Below are 21,645 nucleotides of genomic sequence, written 5' to 3' on the forward strand. Positions count from 1 at the left end.
GCACGAAGGCGGGGCTCTTCGGAGACTTTTATAAAGCTCTCTACACCGGGGATCCCCCCAACATCAGGGCGCAGGAGACATACTTGAGGACGCTCCCGCTCCCTCAGGTGTCGGCGGAATGGAATGATCAACTAGTCGCCTCCTTCACCAGAGAAGAGGTCCTAGCGGCCATCAAGGCCCTGAAGCCTCATAAGTCCCCAGGGTCTGACGGATTTACTGCGACCTTTAACAAAACCTTTGCCTCGGAACTGAGCTATTTCCTGGTCCAATTATTCAACTGCATGGCTGACGAAGGGGTGACCCCCGGGCCCATGGCTGAAGCGGTAATCTCCGTTATTCCCAAGCCTGTGAAGGACCCGTCGTCGTGCTCATCGTATAGACCAATAGCCTTGCTCAATCTGGACGCCAAGCTTTACTCATCCATTCTGGCAGGGAGGCTACAGGACTTGATGCCAGCTCTTATCCACCCGGACCAGTCTGGTTTCATCAAGGGCCGCCAAACCCACGACAACACCAGACGGGTGGTACATCTCATCGAGAAAGCTAACAAGTTCAAGATCCCTGCCGTTCTAGTGGGCTTAGACGCTGAAAAAGCATTTGACAGGGTGGATTGGAGCTTCCTGTTTCTAACCCTGACAACCTTTGGCTTTTCTCCCAAATTCTTAACGATGCTTAAGGCCAACTTCAGCGCCCCCGCTCTAGGGTAGTAGTCAATGGCCATGTCTCCGTGCCCTTCCTACACTCCCGAAGCACGCGCCAGGGTTGCCCCTTCTCCCCTCTGCTCTTCGCCCTGAGTATAGAACCACTGGCAGTAGCAGTGAGAGAAGATCCAGATATCCGTGGCCTTCCCTTCACTGGAGAATCACACAAAATGACCCTGTTTGCGGACGATGTCCTGCTCTCCCTCTCGGACCCCGCCCATTCCTTACCCCATGTTCAAGATGCTTTGCTCCGCTTTGAAAGGGTGGCAGGTTTTAATATCAACTATGGGAAGTCCCTGGTCCTTAACTTCACTTTGCCTCCAATGGAGGTAGCGCGTCTTCAGTCTTCCACGACCTTATCGTGGTCTCACACCTCTATACAGTATTTGGGGATCCAACTGACTCCCACGGTTGAGAAGCTCTACTCCGCTAATTTCCCACCGCTGCTTGCATCCATCCAGAACACCCTAGCCCGGTGGAAACCGATGTTTATCTCCTGGCTTGGGACATACATGCGATCAAGATGACCCTTCTCCCTAAATTCCTATACCTATTTCAAGCTCTGCCCATCACCCCCGATGGGGACTTCTTTCGACGGATCAAAACGCAGATGCTCCGCTTTATCTGGCAGGGTGGACGAGCCCGATTCTCCTACGCTACCCTTCGTCGCTCAAGGAGGGAGGGAGAACAGGCCTTCCTGACATGCACTTGTATTTTAAGGCAGCACAACTCCGTGTTTTGGTAGAATGGTCCCAACGAGAATCGGAAAAGCATTGGCTGCATATGGACAGAAGCGTAGCGGGGAGGTCGATATGGGACCTGGTGTGGAAACCCAAAAGCGACAGGCCCAGGAATGCCTACGTTAGCACCCCCACTAGCACTACCCTTAAGGTGTGGGACTCGATCTCTGGTGATGACCGATGGAAGACATTTCCTTCTCCTTTTACTCCTATACACTTTAACCCAGCCTTCCCCCCGGCGGCAGTTGAGGGGCCCTTTGACAAATGGAGGGAGGGAGGATGTCTAGCCCTGACACACCTATGGCTACGCGCCTCTCACATTTGACAATTGCATGCGGGACTATGGAGTCCAACGATCCGAGAAGTACCGCCACACCCAGCTACTACATTGGGCTTTATCCCCCCGGTGAGGGATGCAGCCACCAGACCACCGACACCGTTTGAGTCCTTCCTTTTGAGGACCTTCACCATGCGGGGGACAATTTCCTTCCTGTATAGCCTTCTTCTGTCCACTACCTTGTCCCCCAGACCTCGGTACATGTCCATGTGGGAGAGGGAGTGGTTGGTCGTGACATCACTGAGGTAGAGTGGTCCCGTCTGTGGTCTGACGTAGCGAAACACAACCATTTGATAGAGCTACGGGAGGCTCACCTCAAAACGATAATGGATTGGTATCTCTACCCTGCCAAGTTGAGACATCTTCCCGAGCTCCTCAGACAGATGTTGGAGAGGCTGTGGACTGCTGGGGGACTTCCGCCATATTTGGTGGGACTGCCCCATCATCCGGCCTTACTGGGCGGAGGTCTTATCCCACATTAAAGAGATACTAGGCTACCCCATCGAGGACTCCATAGCTCATATACTGCTAGGCCTTCGAGACCCAGAGCTTGGGCATCAAACGAAAGCTGATAAGAGGATAATGTGGCTTTGTGTAGGGGCAGCTAAACTCGCTCTTGCTGCGGCCTGGAAGCAGAAAGAGGCCCCCGCGATCTCACTCTGGCATGCAAGGCTATGGAAGTTGCTGAGTGTGGAGAGAATGGCTGACATTTTCCGAGACGATTTTAAAAACTTTATATTTCGCTGGGGCCCCCTGGTTCAGTTTCTTTCCAGAGGTCTTCCTTCCGCAGTCTGTCCACCTAGTGTGCGAGCTCTTCACTTGTTCCAACTGTGATTACCACCATCCTTTTGTTTTCTCCTTTCAAGACTAACTGCTACCACCACTGGGGAGGGGGTGGGAGGGTAGGGGGGATTTACGTTTATGTTTACGCGAAGTCCCCGTTTCAAGGGCCTTGCGGAGCTTTTCCCACAAGAGGTGGCCGCACCTTTCTATATGATTAGGTACTTGTTATTGCTCCTCAACCCTTTCCATGATGTAGCTCCTGCCTTTCCTTAGCAGACGGCCTAGACGTGCCACTACTGCTTCTAGATTAAGACAGTCTTACTGGAGATACCCGTGGCACCGCTCCGGAATAGGGGTCCTCCATGCTCCTTGCTTTCATTTTTGCCCCCTGCGTGGGAAGTTGTGTGGGACTGTCGCATGTTTTTTCTTTTGTCTTTATCTATCAATAAAAATACCTTTGACAAAAAAAAAACAGATAAGTGATAAAGTGATGAAAGAACAGCAAATTGAACCAAATAAACATAAAATTAAAATAAAACATAATAAAAATAGTCATCTGAGAAATTGCGTGGAATAGCTAAAAAATATCAAGTGAGCAAAATGTGTGAGGTTATTTATGGTGAACCTGTGAAGATAAATGGAACATTGTTCTGAATTCCATAATGCAGTGTTGATCAATGAATCACAGTACTGGAAACGAAGCACAACGCCGGTATAATCCAGTGGGGAGTACTCTCTGCCGCTTTGGCTTCAGATAACCCAATGTGGTTACCCTTGTTGTCCTGGATACGAGGACCTCGAATAATTAACTCACATACTTTTGCTTAATACAAACCTTTGACGTCTGGACTACGGTGGATTTTACTATTGGGATTTGGATGGACTTTTTATTAGCCCTGATGATGTCAGAGATGCGGAGGCATCAGAACTGATGAAACACGTGTTGGCTATATGAGATCTGGAGAAGATTTTATCAATCAGCAAGAATAAAGTCATCGTGGATAAGGAAGATTGATGGGACTTTTTGATTTTACGATACATGTGGTGTTGTGCTCAGGACATTCTTTTGTCTTTGATCATAATATCATGTAGGGTGCATATTGGAAGAGGAATGATGCTCCTGATGTTTGAAATTATGATATGGTACTTAATGAAGGAAATTCTTAAGAATTAAAATATTTGAAAAATCAACAATATTTTGGTATACAGTTTATTGATCAATTCAGCTACAAATTTATTGAGCCCTCTTGCCTGTTCAATTTCTGCATCTTGGGACTAGCTAGTTGGTTTACTGCCAGCAATCTTTCCTGTTCCTTACTGTCAGCAACGACCCCTGGGCCAGTTTCCCTGCATATTGACAACGCAGTGATGAGGTTTCCAAATGACAATGCATTTATGTACAGGTGCTGATGCTATTGTTTCAGGTAATTGTGCTGTTTTATATGGCAACTTAGCACACACAACCACTACAAACAGCAAAAAGATCATTTAAGTTAATATGGAATTACATCAGTTGCAACCTCAGTTTTTCAGTTATCAAAAATGTAGATAAACGGCAATAGAATAAAAAATATAACCATGGATAAATGTGTAGGTAACTGACTGTGAAACCGCTGAAAAAGAGAACCCAGTTAGAAGTTGTAGCATGCCCCACTTTCACATTTTCTAGCCACAGATTGAAATAGCCAAGCACGGTTAGGGTCAGTTATTTGACATTCACAAGATTGATGTTGTCCAAGAAGATATACGCCTGTTCTGTCTTCCTACCTAGTGGGCAATAACAGATCAACCGAGTACAGGCGCCCTTAGAGGGGACGATGGAGTGTGAAGATCAGTTGTTCATAGCCGAAATATGGTCCGAATTATTTATAAGGTTCATTGACAGAATACCCCTATATATTAGTGACCCCCTGTCCCTCTTAAATGATGGCACTATTATCCGTTAGAAACAAGTTTTGAGGTAATGACCTCACAGTAAGAGGTAAGCAAAGATACCTTTTTGACTAGAAAATCAGCTACTTTCTCAATGATTGACAGCTAACCTGCAGTTCAGAATGTCACCATTAACTAGGTAGAATCTGGTGAAATGTCCCCATAAATCAGTTTAGAAAGATGTTTATTGGAATTGCTGTGAAGTACTTATTAAAGTCTTACTTTAATAAGTATAAAGTGGTTACTATGGAGTGTAATGATGATGACTTGGGTTCAGTGTTTGCCTGGCCTCCTAGTTATTATATTGAAGAGATTAAAGGTTTACTGGCACAGGTCGGAGTCTGGAGGTAACAGCACATTCTTATTAGCGATCGTTTTGTGCTGCACGGGTAGTAAGAAGCCAAATACATCAATGGGCGAAGATGTGAGAGGCAGACCCCTTATGTTGTCTGATGGTGTCTGCATGCCAAATTGTGCTCTTGTGATTGGGTACCTGTCTCTTCCACCTGGAATGCTGAGGAATGTAGTGCTTCTGCCTGGGTCACTCACAAAAGAGCTTGATGCTCACATAAGAGCTCAAACAGTTTATTGGTGGTTTTTAGGTCTCGACCTCTGGCAATGCCTCTGGCATTGCAGATGTCGAGATTATAGAGTTGGAACCAGGAAAGCTAAACCAGGCGGATTGCGCCGAGTGCATGTGTCCGTGCACGCGCTTTCCATTTGGTCTCCGAGCCGCCTGCCTCGCATCATTGCATCAGACCAGCCACAGCAATGCCGAGAGCTTCACTTCAAAGGCATCTGCTCCCCCGCCCCCTGCTTCACACTGCAAAGGAATGCGCCCCCCGCAATGCCAAGAGCTATCTTTTTCAAAGCTAGTACATTTTAGTTTACTTTTAAATACTTCTGAGAAGGCATGGTTGCGCATATGCGGGTCACTGAGATCATGGCAGCACCTTTCAATCAGATAACGTTCATTTGTAAGTGATATGAATTTATACGTACACCAGAATTCTGTAATCACAATTTAGTCTCACTCACAGTTTGGCAGAGTTCTCAAGTTTTTTGTTTCAGGAATGAGTAGTTTATTTATTTATGTGTTTCAACGCGTTGTTTGTATTTTTGAATTATCCATTTATAATGCAACATTACTTGAACCAGAATGCCAAGAGATGCTCGTGAGTGACACGCTGCAGCTTCAGAGCTCTGACACAGAATCCTGACTTGATTGTACTTACCAATAATAACTTAGCCGCAAAGATAGCATAGGCAGGAGAAAATAACATGCCCCCTTACTACTGTGAAGCCGGGTTTTGTTTAACATGATTAATAGCACAAGGCTTTTCAGTGTCTTCTTACAGGTGCCTATGGTAAACGTACAATAGGAATACTCCTTGCTATCTTTGAAGTACAGTGATAACATACCAAGTACTCAATATCGTCACTCATTTGCTCGCAATGAGGCTTTCCATACACCTAAGCTTCTGACTTTTCCAAGCTTCAGGAACAATAGGGAAGGGAGGGTTGAATGAAGACAATCTGTTGTAGGCCGTTCTTACAATGCACCATTACCACTCAGCACCACCACAGCACCACTCAGCACCACCACAGCATCACTCAGCACCACCACAGCATCACTCAGCACCACCACAGCATCTCTCAGCACCACCACAGCATCACTCAACCCCACCACAGCATCACTCAGCACCACCCACCACCACCACAGCACCACTCAGCACCACCACAGCACCACTCAGCGCCACCCCAGCACCCCTCAGCACCACTACAGCACCCCTCAGCACTACCACAGCACCACTCAGCACCACCACAGCACCACTCAACAACACCACAGCACCACTCAGCACCACCACATTATCACTCAGCACCACCACAGCACCACTGGCACCACCACAGCATCATTCAGCACTACCACAGCACCACTCTGCACCACCACAGCATCACTCGGCACCACCACAGCATCACTCAGCACCACCACAGCATCACTCAGCACCACCACAGCATCACTCAACCTCACCACAGCATCACTCAGCACCACCACAGCACCACTCCACACCACCACAGCATCACTCAGTGCCACCCCATCATCACTCAGCACCACCACAGCACCCCTCAGCACCACCACATTCACTCAGCACCACCACAGCATCACTCAGCACTACCACAGCACCACTCAGCACCACCACAGCATCACTCAGCACCACCACATTATCATTCAGAACGACCACAGCACCACTCAGCACCACCACAGCACCACCACAGCATCACTCAGCACCACCACAGCATCACTCAGCACCACCACAGCACCGCTCAGCACCACCACAGCACCGCTCAGCACCACCACAGCACCACTCAGCACCACCACAGCACCACTCAGCACCACCACAGCACCACTCAGCACCACCACAGCACCACTCGGCACCACCACAGCATCACTCAGCACCACCACACCACCACAGCACCACTCAGCACCACCACAGCACCACTCAGCACCACCACAGCATCACTCAGCACTACCACAGCATCACTCAGCACCACCACATTATCACTCAGCACGACTCAGCACCACCACAGCTCCACTCAGCACCACCACAGCACCACTCGGCACCACCACAGCATCACTCAGCATCACTTCAGCACCACCACATTATCACTCAGCACCACCACATTATCACTCAGCACCACAACAGCATCACTCAGCACTACCACAGCATCACTCAGCACCACCACATTATCACTCAGCACCACCACATTATCACTCAGCACCACCACACCACCACAGCACCACTCAGCACCACCACAGCACCACTCAGCACCACCACAGCATCACTCAGCACCACCACAGCACCACTCAGCACCACCACAGCACCACTCAGCACCACCACAGCACCACTCAGCACCACCACAGCATCACTCAGCACCACCACAGCATCACTCAGCACCACCACAGCATCACTCAACCTCACCACAGCACCACCACATTATCACTCAGCACCACCACATTATCACTCAGCACCACCACAGCATCACTCAGCACTACCACAGCATCACTCAGCACCACCACATTATCACTCAGCACGACTCAGCAACACCACAGCTCCACTCAGCACCACCACAGCACCACTCAGCACCACTCAGCACCACCACAGCACCACTCAGCATCACTTCAGCACCACCACATTATCACTCAGCACCACCACATTATCACTCAGCACCACCACAGCATCACTCAGCACTACCACAGCATCACTCAGCACCACCACATTATCACTCAGCACGACTCAGCACCACCACAGCATCACTCAGCACTACCACAGCATCACTCAGCACCACCACATTATCACTCAGCACGACTCAGCAACACCACAGCTCCACTCAGCACCACCACAGCACCACTCAGCACCACCACAGCACCACTCAGCATCACTTCAGCACCACCACATTATCACTCAGCACCACCACATTATCACTCAGCACCACCACAGCATCACTCAGCACTACCACAGCATCACTCAGCACCACCACATTATCACTCAGCACGACTCAGCACCACCACAGCATCACTCAGCACCACCACAGTACCACTCAGCACCACCACAGCATCACTCAGCACCACTCAGCACCACCACAGCACCACTCAGCACCACCACAGCATCACTCAGCACCACCACAGCATCACTCAGCACCACCCCAGCATCACTCAGCGCTATCCCAGCATCACTCAGCGCTATCCCAGCATCACTCAGCGCTATCCCAGCATCACTCAGCACCACCACATCACCACTCAGCACCACCACAGCATCACTCAGCATCACCACAGCACCACTCAGCACCGCCACATTATCACTCAGCACCACCACAGCACCACTCAGCACCACCACAGCATCACTCAGCACTACCACAGCATCACTCAGCACCACCACATTATCACTCAGCACGACTCAGCACCACCACAGCACCACTCAGCACCACCACAGCATCACTCAGCATCACCACAGCACCACTCAGCACCACCACAGCAAAACTCAGCATCACCACAGCACCACTCAGCACCACCACAGCACAACTCAGCACCACCTCAACACCACTCAGCGCCACCCCAGCACCACTCAGCGCCACCCCAGCATCACTCAGCGCCACCCCAGCATCACTCAGCGCCACCCCAGCATCACTCAGCGCCACCCCAGCGTTATTATGCGCCACCACAGCATCACTCAGTGCCATCACAGCATCAATCTGTGCAACCATTCAACAAAACTAGTTCTAATATGTTCTCTCAATGTTTCAAGCTTTATTACAAATGTCATAAAAAGATGTTAATATTTCACTTCTGCTCTTGGATTTTCGTCACAATAAAATACACTGAACATAATCTTCACAAACTTTATTTACAAAAGTTTAAGCTATTGCCATTATAAATTACAATCACTTTTATTTAAGTATTAATATTTAAAAAAATGATGAGCCAATGTTATTTGTAATATCAATACATCTAAGTCACGTAAATACAAAACATGTTGCATTACAAATGCTATACGTGTCACATTTGCGAAAGTTATAACTATTGGCATTGTAAATGACAAAGCTATTAATTTAGCTATTTTTAAAACCAACACATAAATAAAAAAATTGTCATTTACAAGACTAATATCTCAAACTTTCCTAATGCGAGACCTATTGCATTGCAAATGCTTGTTGGTAAAGTCCCTGGTACCACCACCATCAGGTTACAACAAAGAAAGAGACCACTGTTTTCGGCAAGGCTGTAGAGGACGGTGCACCCCTAATGTCTGCCACTAATGTGTGCATGCTAGTTCGGGCACAGAGGATTAGGTTGTTGTCTTCTATATTTTAGTAGGTTGGAAAATTTAAATCATTTGATTTTGTTCTGCTTTGTGATCTCAATGCCAGGATATTTTAAGCAAGACATGCAGGTCAAACCCTGGGTGAGTGTGTAGCAACATTGTGGTATAGATAACTGGATGTGTGATTTAGAGTCTCGGGGTGGCAGACAGTTGAACTATAGCTTGTTGGAGATGAGTCTTGCTAGAGTGGAATAGATTCGTTTTTGTAGTCTCAAATCTCTGGATTGTCGCTATACAGAAAGTTCAGTTGCCACCCATTGCAGCAATTTGCCCAGTAGTCGGTAATCATATTTTCCAGAATTCTTTCTGAAGTATGAGAAGCAATCCGGGTGCTTGGAGAACACTGTGTCTGCCTATTCCCCACAGTTTCCTGTACCATCTTTCTAGATAGTCTATACAACCTGTGATCTGGAAGTCAGTCAGCAAGGATAGGAAAATGGTTAAAACAGTTAATTAACATAAGAAAAAATGCAGCCTTTTCACAAGAAGGAAACCAGCATTGATTACAATAGCAACACATTGACCAGTGTCGTGTATGGAATTGCTACCTATGTTGCTTACTGTTCTTCTGGGTACAGACAATGTGCTGTCCCATAGATCTTCATTTAGTTGGGCATTTTATACTGTAAAGCAGAAAGTATAGAAATAAAGTCGGGTGTTACATTGTACAAATCAGAGGAAATGAACTGGAATTGAAGATTCAGTTGACACACTCAAGGTCTCAGTAACTAGTTAAATAGTGTCAAATGGTTGATGACAGGGTAACATATCAACAGTTCAAATTGAACATTTACAACTGATTTCAACAATCGGTGTTCAAACAGGGTAGTTATTGGGGCTGGAATTAGACTCACTTTGACTTCCTGCGTTTTTTGGCTCCTTAATCTTCTATTTCCTATTTCTGATAGAGACTTCAAACCACAGATTTCTCACCTTTTGAACATTCCCCAGGTGTCAGATTGGGTGTGGAAACTATGCACTAACTACGTTCCTGCCAGAAAATGATGTGCTGGGTCGATATGGGTGTCACTCCCTCATACTGACATCAGTTCCTTTCTTTCTGCTCCACGAGACGTGGATCCGAAGTTACCGCTCATCTCTTTTACACTGTTTTTTATTTAAAAAAATCTACAGTGTGCAAGGAAATTGTCACCTCCCAAAACAACTGTAAGGACTGTCGCAAAACAAATGTCTGTGACAGATCCTTAACAGGTTTGTCTTTGGTACTGTGGGTTGAGCCACAAATAAGGCCTGCAGTGACGGCGCGTGAATGAACCCAAAGGCCTTACGGACCGCGAGGTGAAACTTTTCCCAAGCACCAGAAGGCTCCAGAGTGAGACCAGTCCAATTGGAAGGGCGGGTCCCCGGTCCAGAAGTCGTAGGAGTCGTCTCTGAGGTCAATTGTCATTATGCTCCATGACTTTGGGTGAGTCAAAGAAAAAACACAAAGAAATCTAATTGCCACTCACATACTCCTAAGAAGGTGCTAGGGTGTCACCATGGCTTTCGATCTCGCTCCCTGCAACTTGTCCCCTATTTAACCGCAGATTCCTCACCAACACTTCCATCCTCCCCATTCTGTAAATTTGATTTTACCCTTTAATGAAATCCCAAGTATAGGAACCTGCACACTGTTCAAGTCAACGTGCTGTTGAGGCTCTAGGTCGGGGCAAAGACAGCCTAGAAAGCAACTGACATCAGCGAGCTGGAGTGGCACGTATATAGGCTCTGTCCATCCTTTCCAGAGCGGAGCAGTGTGAGTTCAGAGCTGCACAGCACCATCTCCAGCGAGTGAAGCTACTGCTCAAATGTTTCTGGATCCCATCTGACGCCTGGGGAGTATTCAAAAGGTGAGCAATCCGAAGTTAGAGTCCCCACCATAAAGAGCATTACCTAAGGTAAGTAACATGTTCATTGTTCTGATATTGCACTGTCTCTTAGATACACTTGCAGCTGCTGTTTGAAATCACTGTGGTGTTTTCTAAAACACATAAACTGTCAAGCTGACTCTCACTGATTTATTTGTGCTTGTTTACAGGATGTTGGTCAAAGATCAGTGATCCACTGGAGTGTCACGATGAGGAGTGTGTAGTAACAGCAACACCCTCATCGATCCAGAATGGCACTTATCGCTTTTGTTGCTGCAACACCGACATGTGCAATGTTAACTTCACAGAGAACTTTCCACCCCCAGACCCGACAGATACATCACTTTACAGTAAGTTAAGACACTTAGTCTGTTGTGTGAAATGGGTATATTGTCTGAAGCACTTTAGTTAAACCTTAAACTAACATGCACTGTTGATTCACTGCAATTAATAATTTTATGCTGGTCTTTGATGTTTCTTAGAATTTCCATGCTTGCTATACACGTCATCAGGCGACAACCTAACAGACTCCTGTTTTAGGAAAATGCTTAAGACCTGGCTATTTCCCTTACAGGAATGAGGTGCCCACCCTTCTCCAACTTGTTTTCTGCTACAGCGCCAAGACGCCTCAACATTTGTGCACTTTATAAGCTCCTTACACTCACTATGTAGTAGGTAAGAAGTAGAACAAGGTTGAGAATTGTGCTTAAATAGTACTAAGAAAAGAAAGCAGGATGGTAGAGGCAATGGGGTCTTGGAGATTAGTGCTTTGACACTCAGCCTATTAGCATAGACTAGATGTGTAGGGAGCAGCCTTGTAATATTGTCTACCACTTGCAATCTTAAGCCAAAACGAAGTGTTAGTGGAGAAAAATAATGGCAGTAGACAGTGCTGTGGTTTATAATCAACTGAACGGAAGGTAATATTTTCCGTTTAATTGAATGTATCTTTTCCATTGGTTTATCTTTAAAGTGTTCAACAACCTAAATATGTATCTATGATTAAAGACATTTAATGATAACTGAATATCGGCCACATTTGTCTTGTTAAGTCCTCTTTGATGGGCAGAATAACATAATGACTGAGAGAGAACTAGGGACCTCCATCCATTCAGTTTTCAATACTTTATTAATTATAGATCTTCAGTTGAAAGTAAAATGTCAAAATATTATGATTTGCTCTGTATGTCTTCTGTTGGACTACTCCATATACCACCACATAATATCAAAATGGTGTAAAGCAACTGTTCCGATAACTTTTGCACACTCCTGATGTAATAGTTCTATCACTGGGTGTCCAGGGATTTTTATAATCTACTCTCAATAAATCCAGATGAATATCTTGTAACATGGCCTTCAGTCACAGTGCACCTCACAATCAAACGTCCATGTTCACTGGGTGAATTGATCCTTCTTTTATGTTGTAATTCTATATTAAGATTTTTATATGTTTCACAATAAACTTAACTATCAAAAGTCCAGTATGTTCTGCAGCATTCTCTCGATGTGATGCAGTGTGATCATAGCAAAACAGAAAAATAACTATTGTACATTTTAGAAACTGGTAAGAGATAGAAAAGAAAGGAAAATAATTAAAAAGTGAAAATGAAGAACACGAAAACAAAACTTAAGCGGGATAGGTCTTCGATTGACAACAACACCCTTCTTGATACATTTATTAATTATTGTAAATATGTGAAATAAAATGTGTTTATACTTCTTGATTCATGCTTGTCAGAACTCCTTTCAGAGTCCCGCAAGCAAGCAGGGGTTACTGGGCCCAACCGTGTGGGTTGAGACACTCCTGATGTCCCAGAGCCTGACCTACTGTAGATACTGAGCAGCTGGACCAAGTACCCCTTCAGCACTTGACTCTCAGGAATATCGTGGTTCCAGCAGTTCAAATCATCCATGAAGGAGACGTGGATACAGGGGAGTGAACACAGGCGCTCAACTCAGAATGTGTGCAGCACCAGCAATAAATCATTGTCCTGCCAAATACTCACTTTTATGAAAAAAGAGAAGTATTTTATTTCTCCCACTGCTACCACAAAAAGAAAATACGACATTCACAAACAACAACACTGCTCCCCTGAGGTCAGGGCTTTAGTGTTTCTTTATGGGTCTCCCAGGCCCGACTCGCTCTTAGAGAGTGGTTATTCCCCATTCACTATGAGACTCCTAGAGGGCAAGGCCCTCTAGGAGTCTCAAGACTCTATGCTGATTCTATTTTCAAGTCAGCAGTGTTCCAGCGCCACAGCACTAACTAGCACGCAAGATTCCCTAGAGCCAATTGGCCTGAAGTCAGTCTTACCCGCACCTACAGTCTTGGAGCATCCAGAGTTCCTAAGCACACCCTGTGTGCGGGAGGTTTGACCGACAGTAGCAGAATCAGGTGAGTTTTTCTGCATGCGGCCCAGATGGGTTTCACTCAACAGGCACAGAATTACTCACATGTGGTCGTACCACGGAAGTGATAAGAGGTTCTTTGCAACTCCTCCCTGCAGGGTAAGTAAGTGTCCAATCCATCCCGCAGTGTGCGGGAGGGTAGTGATGCGATGATCCTAAAGCATGCCCATCACCTTGGTGACGGTGACCGGGCTCCCACAGCAGCCTCACTTCTTTGACAGGGGTGGTAGATCAGTTCACGCATGTGGTTGCTCACGGTGACCCCCTCTGGTACACGAGGTCACTATATCTTCCATGTACATGGGCTCTTGCTGCATGGCACAGCAAAGTTCTCAGCGGCGACACCTCCTGTCATACAGGGTCACTGCTCACCACAGCTCAAGCACTACGGCCCTCACAGCATGGTAGTCTCCATACGGCAGCCCCATTTTGCATATGGGGTCGCAGCTTCTCACTACACAATGACTCCAACTCGATCAGCACAGTGAACACGGCTACGTTCACGGCGGCCCTCTTTTGACATACAAGGGTCGCTGACTTTGCCATGCACACTGGCCGTGTCCTGGTCAGTGCAGCTGCCGTTTCCCCACACCTCGCAACTGGAGTCCACTTGACAGGACTCCCCCCTGGACCTCGCTCCCTCAAACCCTCTCTGCTTCCTCAAAGGGCACACTGATCTTGGTAAGCAGGCAGGCGCTGGTGCTCCAGGCTAGGTGGTCTCTGATTCCCTGGATCATGTACCCTCATCCAGCAGGGAGACTAGAAGGCCTTGCACTGGTCACAGGCAGAAGTCTTACACAGCTTCCCCAGCCAGATGAGCTGTGTGGCAGATGACAGTTTTTGAGGTCCAAAGCTCCCTTTAGACTCTCAATGACATTTGGTGTCTGTACTATGAGTCTTTGAAGTTTATGTTGGAGGGGGGTCTGCTTCTTTTGAAGTGCTCACTCCTTTGCTCTCTCTCTTCCTCTTGAAAGCAGCCTGTCACAGCAGGAGCGGCTTCAAATCTAGTAGCCCCTCAACACAGGGCATGGTAGTAACTAGAACTGACATCTGGATGTGAGCCACAGTGATGTGTATCAAAAGGTTAGCCCAGGGCCCCTGCCCTACCCTTTACGATTCTCTTATCAGCCCCATTTCCTTCATGAGATGTTCTAAGGCCCCTTTCTTGTGACTTCTCACTGAATCAAAAGAGCACCCTTTGAATTGTGCAACAATTCACAAATCTGTCTGAAGGAATTCCTCTACCTCCTCTCCATGTTTCTCCTTGCCGACCTGGGTCTCCCAAAATGGAACCCAAGGCCCTCCATGTATGGAGGAGAGTGGCTCAATGGTTAGAGCGGCAGACCCTGATGCAGAGCTGTGGCCAGGGGACCAGGGTTCGATTCCCGCCTCGGCGGGGTCTCGGGCTCAATTTCCTAGAACCTGTTAATTCTCGCCTCGGTGCCTATTCTAATCACGGGCCCCACGCTGCAACTCTGGGCAATAGCTTGCTTAGCCTCCACACCGGCCCCAACAGCGCACGGATGCCTGGCTTCACCCTGGGGGTGCCCAGGAGTGGACACTTCACAGGGAAAGCCAGGAGGGGATCCACAGCGGTATGAGGCTCAGCGCCAGGAAGCCAAATAGGCGACACCGCAAGGTGTCCGTCTGGTGACAGTGCGCTCTATAAATACCATGACATTTACATTTACATTTATGTATTGTACTCTATATACACCCATTGCATGTATACAGCCTGCACAGTGATGTAGCCTTGATGTAATGTATCACTCATAGGCACAAATACAACTAGCATATCCATTTACTGTACGCTCAATGCACAGCACTACATCCTCTGTATACTGTACCACTCATAGGTTCACATACACCTAGCGCAGATACACCAGTCATGAGCTGTGCAGCATTACACACCAACCCGATGTAGGCCAAGCGTTAGTTAAGAGCACTACAACAGAACTTTAACTGAGTAAGCTATTAGCCTCACTCTAGTGGCAGGTTAACAAAGACCTGTTCACTCATGCAGACCACTACACGTTATGCTGCCACCACTGCACTCTTGCTGCTTAACTAATGGTAAGTGCAGAAGCCAGTCACCACTGTGGCGGTTGTTCTTTGGCTACCCTCCCTGTCCTGGCCACCCTTCCTGTCCCACAAGACTGCAGTCCCAAGACAGGCCTATGTCATGGCGCACATGCATTATCCTTGTTTGCCCATGACAACAAAAATCAGCATTAAGGATCCAGATATCTGTGCAGTTGGGCACCCAGAGCAGGGGTGAACGCCCATTACCATGCAGAGGACTTTTCAGTCCCATCAATGCTTGAACAATTGGAGAGAATGCGAAAGATCATAAGTTACAGCATGCTAAGCATTTTTGCTTCTTAAACATCTCTCTATAAATATAGGTCTATTCTATTGTGTCTTGTGCCTCTAATATATGCACTCTTTTTTCTAATCCAAATTCTAATCCAAATTCTGTTAGTAGCTGCTTGTCTAGTTTTATTAAAGTGTTTGGTTATACCAATGTTAGTTAACTAGTGGGTACCACCTTGCAACTCATTCATTCCTTGTGTTTCAATTGTAGGTCTTGTAGTATAGAAAGTAAACGCTTCAGAAAGTATTATGCTGTTAATAGTACCTTATGTTTCAGTTACCACCACCAAAAAGGTGGTGAAGGAAAAACGGAGGGAGTGTGGGAGGCATCCCTTTGTATAATCTGTTTTTTTTTTCCGACCAGTTTGTCTGATGTCAGTTACTCTCCCAGGAGCGCAATGTCTAATATTTAAAATGTAATTGTACAATGATTGCCTTCCAAGTGTGTTGCTGCTTTTGTTGGTCCATAACAATAGGTAGATTCCCACTTCAGAGAGATAAGTCATTAACCTCAGTATTAACGAATGGTAACATATGTCCAGGAGTACACTCATCTATTCAGGCTAGAGTCAATCAGGGAGTGCCTATGGGGTCGGCCATCAGTCCAATTTTGTTTAATATCTACTTGGCCCCATTGATTAGACTTAATAAATCTCACAACATCACCTTCATTAATTATGCTGATGATACCCAGCTCATTCTGTCTCTGGGCAGAAATATGTAACTATCCTCCTTCCATGACTGCCAGAATGACATTATCTCTTGGCTCAACATTAACTCTCTAAAGTTTGATGGGGATAAAACTGATATGCTCCTCTGTACTGCTTAATCCAAGCCGGAAACTCCACCCCTTAATTTCTGTCCTGGATTGTTCAGTGGACTGGTGGCCACTGTTGATTCAGTCCGTAACTTAGGAGTCAACTTTGAAGACAAACTTAGTATGGAAACCCATTTAAATAAAACAGCCTGAACCTGCATTGCACTTCTGAAAGCACTTCGGAAGATCCTGCCCGTACTCCCCTCTACGTCTAGCGTCATGGTTGTCCACAGCGTGATTCACAGTCGCTAGGATTACTGCAATGCTCTGTGCCCGTGAACATCTTTTACATAGTTTATCTAGGGTCCAGAATGCAGTCGCTAAAATTGCCTTAAACCTGTCTCGCAGAACTTCTCCCTCCTTAGCATTAAGAGAGCTGCACTGGCTGCCACTCAAGCAAAGAATTTGATTGACATCCCACTATATGGAGTTTAAAGATTGCCATGGGATAGAAACTCTTCCCCTTCAAAAGTGACTAAGAAGATACATCCCCAACAGGGCCCTCCGATCTGCAACAGCTAATTTGCTCTGTGTACCGAAGTTCCAGACAAGGTGGCAGGATCTTTATGGTCCGTGCAGTCAAGCTCTGGAATGCACTTCCCCCCCTTCTTAGGATCCATGTCTGATCTACTAAAATTTAGGAGGGCGCTGAAAACTTGGCTGTTCCCCAAGTAATTAGAATACAGCCTCCTTTCGCTGAAGCTATCTACTATAGATATCTTTTCTAAGGATATTGTTCCATATCCTTTTCTTCCCAGCTGTTATGGTCAGCGCCAGGGTACCAGTTGCCCACAGTGCCCTCTATAAACTTAAAAAGTAATAAATAATGCAATTCTGTTGTGTTGTAGTTTGTATGTGACCTGCTCATAGGAGGCCACTTTTGTACATTTTGATAACCCATTCCCCCAATGTTGGTAGTCGAGGGGACTGCCAGTGTTTCAATAAGCATATGTCTGCCGTGGCCAACGCAGGAGCTAGCCACTGTCTTTGATGATTGAACATCTCAATCATGTCAGTTAGTAGTCATGTAGCAAGGTTAGCCTATCTGATTGTCTTATGTTTTGTCAGTATATTCATGAATTGTGTTCCAGAACTGTGACCAGTCCCCTGCAATTTTCAGCACCTCCATTGAATCTGCAACACATTGCATCTAGGCCATTGGCACATTCTACATTTCGAGCTTAGCAGTCCTGCTGCCCCAGGTTTGATGGATCTTGAAGAGATTACTTTTTAATCCTGTCTATGATACACATGTTTTGGAGCTGTAGCCTCTCTGCCTAGTCCTGTTCCGTATATTCATGGTAGAGTTGTGTTTGCCATTCATTTTCATAGGTATTCTTCTATTGGCTTGGAACAGAGATAACTTTCTAAGGTGTTAAATCATCCCCACATAACCCCACTTTACCTCCTTCACACTTTAAAGTATAGGGGAATTGCGAAGGTATATATACTATTTTGTGAAGGTGGTCAATTGAACTATAATCATAGAAATTGTGTCAGATATCCGTCTGTCATTATCTAATCAATCGTATGGATCACTCTCTCCTTCCACAAATCCCAGTAGATGGCGTGACCGACTATCCTGATATCTGTATGAGTCCATATAGCAGTATGTTTATAGATCTTAGCATCACTCTTTAGCAATGTTCTCATTATTAGGTTTTTAGTAAGTGATGGGAGATTTGTACAGGTGTCTAATAGGAGCAGGCCGGGACTGCTTTCAGTGAGTCCTGTTTCTGTTGTCAATCACAGTGAGGCCTCTTTAGTGTCCAGTAGCATATATGCCAGTTGGGACAAGTATAGATCTGTGTAATACTTGAAAATGGGCAGGCCTAAACCTCAGAATTTACCATTGTCTAAATTATCTTAATGGTACTTGTGAAAAATGTTCTTTTTAGGCTAATATTTTGCATTATACTTAGTGTAAATATCGTTCAAAGTTTATCACCTTTATCAACCTTCTACACAGTTCCAACATTATTAATTTATTTTCCGTGAAAGCTGCATAAAATACAGAATTTATGTAGTGCGTGAATTTGTCTAGCACGCATAGAATTTCAAGGCGGGTTTTTGCGAAGATAGAAAATATTCAAACATTTGTTTTTTTTTTTTTTTTATTAAAAACTTTTATTGAGCAATAAAATAAGAGTTACAGAGATGGGCCTACAACCACACGGGCTGGCCGCTAATAGCAACGCACAACATAAGTAGCGAACGATCATTCCCGTGGCCGGGCACAAGGAAGGTACCAATTATTGCTCGAAGCATAGGACAGGACATAACAATTTTTATATTAATCATAAAAACAACAAACTCTAAACAAGGCGAATGCACAGTAATCAAGTCAGCCCAGTAGGCGGAGGGGAAAGCAACTAATCAGGAAGACAAAAGCAAAGCAATGAAACTCGGCATGGCCGGGGGCGGGGGGGGCACGGGGGGCCAGCGGGGAGGGCAGGAAAATCCTAAAACCATATGAAAAATTTTCGGGAACGTCAGCCTAGGGAGATAGGGTCACATCTGGAGTGTCATCCAAGGGAGGGGCACAAATATCTCCACGATATGCATTCCATTGACCCCAAATCTTCGTCCACGCCCCGGGTCTGCCCCTAGCCACATAGACGGTCTTCTCTCGGAACATGGACCAGTCCATGTTATCCTCCCACACCGAAACTTCGGGAGGTCTGGATGCGCCCCAAAGTTGCGCAATGTCCCGCTTCGCGACCATGTATCCCAAGGTCGCCCATCTGGTCTGGGCCACAGAATAGTCGGTGGGTTCCCACACGTTCAACAGGCATCGTCGGGCCTCAGGCCGCAGGGTAATACCAGTCACAACAGTCATCACCGCAAGCACATCAATCCAGTAGGCTGCTACCACCGGGCACTCCCAAAGAATATGCAGAAATGTGGCACTCATCCCACAACCACGCTTACATAAACCATCCGGGGAAAAACCCATCACAACCAGACGCGGACCAGTTACATACACCCGGTGGAGGATCTTAAGTTGAACCAAACGGAGACGGGCGGGGATGGCGACCTCTTTCGGAGAAGAGAGTGCCGACTGCCAATCCTCGTCATCCAAGTCCAATCCGTCACCGACCCAAACCTCCCTAAGTCGGACCAATAAGTCAGCGCGATTATTAATCAGTTTCTTGTAGATAAGGGAGATAGTGCTATCGGGCAGGTGTCCATCCAGTATACGATCCTCAAGGGGAGAGGACTCGGGCAGGGTCACATCAGGAGTCAGAACTGAGGCCAGGGCATGCCGGACCTGCAAATACCGAAAAAACTCTCTATCACTCAAGTCATATTCTGCCTTAAGGGCCTGGAAAGACTTCACTCTACCCTGCACACAGACGTCACCCACTTTACATATCCCAATCATATCCCAGCGGTCAAAGCCCTTAGTAGACCAGAGACACCCCAAACGTTCAGAAGCATAAAGCGGGGTCGCCATTGTCAGTCGGTTCTCCCATCCCAAACTCACATTCGCGGCGTGCCACACATTGACTGCGATCCTGGACGGGCCCACAAGATGGCGCCCGGCCGATCTGGAATAAAGCGCTCTATTAAAATCCCCTCCCGGCAGCTGGAGTCTATCCATCTCAAAGGCCGGATCTCGACCCGGGGAATACATTGCGTGATTAATGGCAGACAGCTGGGCAGCCCAATAATATCTCTTGATATCGGGGAGCGCCATGCCCCCGTCATACCAAGGGATAGTAAGTTTCGCAAGAGCGATACGTGGACGCCCGTCCCAGATCAGTTGCCTTTGAAGACTCTCGATCTCCCGGAAATAGGTAGCGGGAATGTCGTCATAAGAATTTTGAAGCGCGTATAGGAATCGCGGCAAAGACATCATTTTAAAAAGGGCAGCCCTGCCCAGAGGAGACAGGGGTAGCTTACGCCAACAGGCCACATCCAGTCGCAGTCTAAGAAGCGGGGGGAGGAGGTTACGCTCGAACCGGAGTGAGGAGTCCAGCGTAATAAAAATCCCCAAATACTTGAAGCCAGATTGGACAACCTGGATAGGAAACCTGTCCGGTAATGGGGGCAAAACACCCGAAAGAACATATACACAGGACTTAGCCCAGTTAATAACCAGACCCGAGTTAGCACCAAACGAAGTAAGAACGTCGAATAAGACATTTAAAGATTTACGCGGGGAAGTAAGATACAGAAGAATGTCATCCGCATAAAGCGAGACGCGGTCTTCAAAATCCGGTGACCAACGGATCCCTTTGAGTGAAGGTTCCCATCGAAGCCACGCAGCCAACGGTTCCAGAGCAAGCGCGAAAAGCAACGGAGACAGGGGGCATCCCTGACGGGTCCCCCTACCAAGACAGAAGGGGATAGAAACTCGACCGTTTACCACTACCTGTGCCAAGGGTTCGGCGTATAACAACTTCACCCAACCAATAAACTCAGGACCAAAACCGAATTTCTCAAGAGCTGCCCAAAGATAGGGCCACTCTACCGTGTCAAAGGCCATCGAGGCGTCCAGCGAAGCCAAAATGGCCGGCTCCGTCAGAAGCCCCGCCCTCGCAACAGCGCCATGGAGACGACGTAGGTTAAGAGCCGTGTTGCGATGTGGGATAAATCCGGATTGATCTGGATGAACCAAGCCACTAATGACCGTCAAGAGGCGGGTTGCCAGGAGCTTAGCCAGGACCTTGGGTTCAACATTCAACAGATAAATGGGCCTGTAAGACGAACAAAGGTCCCGAGGTTTACCTTCTTTGGGAATAACAACTATCGTAGCCAAACGCTGATCATATGGGAAAATACCCCGTTCGCGGGATTCC

At 46.7% G+C, this 21,645-nt stretch overlaps 1 protein-coding gene across 4 annotated transcripts in view; it reads left to right on the forward strand.

Annotated features, from left to right (window-relative positions):
- Positions 1–21,645, forward strand: part of BMPR2 (bone morphogenetic protein receptor type 2) — a 546,503-nt gene that overhangs the window by 236,995 nt on the left and 287,863 nt on the right. For all 4 annotated transcript variants that reach the window (XM_078680234.1, XM_078680236.1, XM_078680235.1 and 1 more), the window contains exon 3: positions 11,412–11,591. In XM_078680234.1, coding sequence (XP_078536360.1) covers positions 11,412–11,591 — 180 coding nt within the window. The remainder of the gene's footprint in view (positions 1–11,411; positions 11,592–21,645) is intronic.

This window comes from Lissotriton helveticus, chromosome 3_1, assembly GCF_964261635.1.
Source record: "Lissotriton helveticus chromosome 3_1, aLisHel1.1, whole genome shotgun sequence".
NCBI classification, from domain to species: Eukaryota; Metazoa; Chordata; class Amphibia; order Caudata; family Salamandridae; genus Lissotriton; species Lissotriton helveticus.